Source organism: Lipotes vexillifer, unplaced genomic scaffold (assembly GCF_000442215.2).
Source record: "Lipotes vexillifer unplaced genomic scaffold, Lipotes_vexillifer_v1.1 scaffold1378, whole genome shotgun sequence".
Classification (NCBI taxonomy): domain Eukaryota; kingdom Metazoa; phylum Chordata; class Mammalia; order Artiodactyla; family Lipotidae; genus Lipotes; species Lipotes vexillifer.
The window spans coordinates 1,958,410-1,963,681 of record NW_006775104.1 but is presented as its reverse complement, the minus strand read 5'-3'; the positions used below and the strand labels follow the sequence as shown (position 1 = coordinate 1,963,681).

Here is a 5,272-nt window from a genome sequence, read left to right as displayed (position 1 = left end):
TCCCTTGTGGCAGTTAATTTCTGCAGAGTTCAGCCCTCCTCTGGACCCAGGAGCTTTTAGCCAGTCTTGGACTCAGGAGATACATACAAGAGTTACAAGGGATCCTGAAGATTAGCTGATTCACTCTACCCTTCATTTTTTGAACTTTAAGAAAATCAAGATATCATTTACACACAGTACTGTGTACAAATCTTAGCATACAGCTCAACTAATTCAGCTCAATTAATAAACAAATTTTTATACATGTAGACTCATGTAACCATCATTTAATCAAGATCTAGAACATTTCTCGCCCCCAGAGGTTTGCTCCTATTTTTTTCCCAGTGGATCTCTCCTCCTCCCCACCCCCACCACGGGAACCCCCATTTTCCTTCTCTCACCATAGATTACACTTACCTGTTCTTGAACTTCAGATAAATGGAATCATACAGTATGTGCTTTTTTGTGTCTGGCTACTTTTGTTCAACAGCAGGGTTTTGAGATTCAACCATGTTCTTGTATATATCTGTAGTTTGTTCTTTTTCGTTGCAGAATAGGATATCATTTACTTATCTACTTTTTCAAGGACATTTGGATTATTTTCAGTTTAGCCACTGTATTAGTTTTCTAGGGCTGTCATCACAAAGTACCATAGAAGGAGTGGTTTAGACAACAGAAATTTACCTTCTCACAATTCTGGAGGCTAGAAGTCCAAGATCAAGGTATCAGCAGGGTTGATTTCTCCTGAGGACCTCTCTCCTTGATCTGTAGCTGGCCATCTTCTCTTTGTGTCTTCACACAGTCTTTCCTTTTCTTTGTGTGTCCTAATGTCCTCTTTGTATAAGGACACCAGTCATATTGGATTAGGGTTCATCCCAATGGCTTCATTCAACTTAATTACTTCTTAAGGCCTTATCTCCAAATATAGTCACATTCTAAGATACTGGGGGTTAGGACATCAATATATGAAGTTGTGAGGGAGTAGGCACAATTAAGCCCCACTATGAATAAAGCTTCTATGAACATTTTGGTACATATTTTATACATATACTGTTGTCCAAAGTGGACGAACCAATTTACATTCCCATCATCAATGCATGGGAGTACAGGTGCTCTATATCTTTAGCAGCCACTTCATTTTACAGATGAGAAACAAAAGGAATTCCCTGGCGGTCCAATGGTTGGGACTCTGCGCTTTCACTGCCAAGGGCCGGGGGTCCATTCCTGGCCTGGCACAGAGTCACCAAAAAAAACAGAGAGGAGGAGCTGAAAGGCCCACTTTCCCATATGCAGATCATGAGCTTGAGGATGCAGAGCGTGCAGAGGAAGCCCTGTCTCCCGCCTGATTCAGGAATTTCTGAAACTTTCCAACACATCACTTCATTCAATCAGTTAGTTATCAAAAAGAACTCTGAGAACCACCTGAGGCTCAGGTCCTATGCTAGGCTCTGCAGTTAGGTGGCTAACAAGAGAGACGTGAACCTACGTTCCACTTGTAGCAAGAGACCATGAACACACCAACTAAATGAGTAGTGGCAGATTGTGGCAAGTGCTGGCAAGGAATCAGCAGAACCTGAGCTAGAGGATAAGGGGTTTGGGGGTGGAGATCCTTTAGATGGGTTGCTCCAAGGGCTTTTCTGAGGATGTACATGTAGGAGAGCCCTGAAGGGATTAGAAGGTGGCAGTCAGACCAATGACCAGGGAGAGTGTTAAGGCAGAGAGAATAGGAAAAGTACTAGCCCTGAAGCAGGAACAGCTCTGATGGTGGGGGATGGGCAGGAAATGATGGTTCGTGTAACTGGAGCCAAGTGGACAGCATAGGGGAGAGGCAGGAGATGAAGTCTAGAGGCCAGGCCCAGACCATGCATGGCTCACAGGTCATGGGGAAGTGTTTGGATTTCATTTTATGGGCAATGGGAAACCATTGGAGGGTTTCAAGGAAATGGCTAACAAAATCCGACTGACATTAACAACTGCATTGTAGGGGGTAAAAGGAGGAAGGAGCAGGCAAATGAAAGGCTCAGTCTTGCCCTTGAGTGGCTGAGACATGTCAGTGAGTTAGACCTGGGAGGTGGCAGAAGAGTTATATTTTGGAGGTAGAACTGACAGGATGTGGTGATGGGTTGGATGGGCCTGTTGAGAAGTGAGGATGAGTCAAGGATGACTTCTAGGTTTTGAGCTTGGAACCTCCAGACAGTGAGCAAAGATCTTTCAGCTATAACCTATCAATCCTAGACTGTCCACTTCCTTGTTCATCTCACTACTATATATCTTGAGCCTCAGGATGTAGTAGGTATTTAATAAAAATTCTTGAATGAATAACTGATTCCACACATGAATGTTTTAGCACAAGGAATGGATTCAATGAAGGTTTTTTTTCTTTAAAAATTTTTTTATTGAGATAAAATTCACATAACATAAAAGTAACCATTTTAAAGTGTACAATTCAGTGGCACTTAGTATATTCACAATGTTGTGCAATCATCGTTTCTGTCTTTTTCCAAAATATTTTCATCCTTCCCAAGGAGATCTTGTACCCACTGAGCAGTCACTCCCCAATTCCTCCTCCCCCCAGCCCCAGGCAATCACTAATCTGTTTTCTGTCACTATGAATTTGCCTATTTCTGGATGGTTCATATAAATGTAATCATACAATATGCATACTTTTGTGTCTGGCTCCGTTCTTAGCATAATATTTTCGAGTTTCATCCACATTGTTGCATATATCAGTAGTTCATTCCTTTTAATGACTGAATAATATCCCACTGTATGAATATATCACATTTTGTTTATCCATTTATCTCTCAATAGACACTTGGGTTGTTTCTACCTCTTGGCTATTGTGAATAATGCTGCTATGAACATTTGTGTACAAGTAGTTGTTTGAATACCTGTTTTCAAGTCTTTTGGGTACATGCCCAGGAATGGAATTGTTGGGTTATAAGGTAATCTCTGTTCAACTTTTTGAGGAAATGTCAAACTGTTTTCCAACAGCTCAATACAGTTTTCTGAATGAAAAAAGAAACAGTAGGAGGGAGGCAGGGACGACGGCTTTTCCTATCCTCCACAAGCAGCACTGGACTCTGCCATTTCCAGGCTGTGTGATCTGGGTCATATTAAGTTCTCTGGGCCGCCACCTCATCCTCAAAGTGCGGAAAATAAAACTTACCCGAGCTGAAGGAGATCTTGTTTCTAAGGTTCTAGGCACAGAGCAAGGCCCCCAAATTAACTGCTTTCCCTTACTCTTTGACCCTGACCATGTCGCACTCCACTCAGACTTCTACCTGGCCTGGGGGCCAAGTTCACACCCGCGGACCCCTGCTCAGCCATGCTGCAAACTACAACTCCCAGCACGCTCTTCTCCCCGGCAGGCTCTGCCAGCGCGGTGCGCATGCTTTGGCAGACGTGGCACCGGGAACTCGGAGGCGGGGAGCGGCTGGGAAGTGGCGGCGGTGGCTGCCCCCGGCGGAGCTGCGGTCGCGGGAGCCTGAGTGGGGACCAGAACCGGCCGTGGGCAGCTGCGGCGGGGATGGCGCGGGTCGTGCCGGCGTGGTTGCTGCTGCTGCTGGCGGAATATTTTCGAGTTTCATCCACATTGTTGCATATATCAGTAGTTCATTCCTTTTAATGACTGAATAATATCCCACTGTATGAATATATCACATTTTGTTTATCCATTTATCTCTCAATAGACACTTGGGTTGTTTCTACCTCTTGGCTATTGTGAATAATGCTGCTATGAACATTTGTGTACAAGTAGTTGTTTGAATACCTGTTTTCAAGTCTTTTGGGTACATGCCCAGGAATGGAATTGTTGGGTTATAAGGTAATCTCTGTTCAACTTTTTGAGGAAATGTCAAACTGTTTTCCAACAGCTCAATACAGTTTTCTGAATGAAAAAAGAAACAGTAGGAGGGAGGCAGGGACGACGGCTTTTCCTATCCTCCACAAGCAGCACTGGACTCTGCCATTTCCAGGCTGTGTGATCTGGGTCATATTAAGTTCTCTGGGCCGCCACCTCATCCTCAAAGTGCGGAAAATAAAACTTACCCGAGCTGAAGGAGATCTTGTTTCTAAGGTTCTAGGCACAGAGCAAGGCCCCCAAATTAACTGCTTTCCCTTACTCTTTGACCCTGACCATGTCGCACTCCACTCAGACTTCTACCTGGCCTGGGGGCCAAGTTCACACCCGCGGACCCCTGCTCAGCCATGCTGCAAACTACAACTCCCAGCACGCTCTTCTCCCCGGCAGGCTCTGCCAGCGCGGTGCGCATGCTTTGGCAGACGTGGCACCGGGAACTCGGAGGCGGGGAGCGGCTGGGAAGTGGCGGCGGTGGCTGCCCCCGGCGGAGCTGCGGTCGCGGGAGCCTGAGTGGGGACCAGAACCGGCCGTGGGCAGCTGCGGCGGGGATGGCGCGGGTCGTGCCGGCGTGGTTGCTGCTGCTGCTGGCGGTCTGGGTGAGGCTGTGGTGCTGGGGTCCGGGCCGGGACGGCACGTGCGCCCGGCGGGGGTCCGAGTTCCCTGCTCCCGGCCCTCCCGGGACGTGCGGGGAGATAGATGCCTCCGGGCACCTGGATGGGGGCGTGCGTGCCGAGCAGGCGGGGACCCGGTGGCTGCGGGGGAGGCAGCGGGGCGGTCGCCGTGCACTCCCAGCGGGGTGCTCCGGGGCTCAAAGGTCGAAAGGAGCCCGGGGTGGGGGACCCCGGGGGCGCTGGGCGATCCCTCGCGGGGGTTGGGGGCTTGCGCCGCGGACACAACTTTGCAGGGGCGCAGGTTAGGGGGCGGCCGCGGGCTAGGGCCGGACGCCGGCGGCTTGCGGGGGTGCTGCACCCCAGACTCCGGGCCCTGCACCTGTGTGAGTACGGGGTAAGAAGGGGGTGCTTGCCACCAGCACTGCCGGAAACCTTGTTTTAGAGCCAGCCACCTAGTTCTTGGTTTCGGCTCTGAGCAGCCGCGAACCTCCAGTCACCACGTGGATCTCCGCCAGCCGGCCAGGCTTGGCGGGGCCGGGTGGGGTCACCGCGGGGGAGTTCAGCCTCTTCACCCAACTGAGGCAGGCTGGAACCTCAGCCACTTTCTGGCTTGTGATGCGGCTTATCATTTAATGTACCTGACTTAATCTTCTCATCCATGAAATGGGGACGCTTTAAATACCACTCTAACAAGGTTGCCAGGAGGGTCGGATGAGAAATCAGGGGACGTAGCTCTAAACTGCAAAACCGTACAGGGCAGGAGTGGAGAAGGGGTGGGCCAGGGTGATGGGAGTGCAGGCTCTCCGGAGGAGTTTGCTAC

At 49.2% G+C, this 5,272-nt stretch overlaps 1 protein-coding gene across 1 annotated transcript in view; it reads left to right on the top strand.

The window, feature by feature from the left end:
* The first annotated feature begins 4,296 nt into the window (after positions 1-4,296).
* PDIA5 (protein disulfide isomerase family A member 5) overlaps positions 4,297-5,272 on the top strand; it is a 94,703-nt gene continuing 93,727 nt past the window's right edge. Inside the window, exon 1 of the mRNA XM_007449695.1 lies at positions 4,297-4,437. Within this exon, the coding sequence (XP_007449757.1) occupies positions 4,390-4,437 (48 nt within the window). The 5' untranslated portion in view covers positions 4,297-4,389. The remainder of the gene's footprint in view (positions 4,438-5,272) is intronic.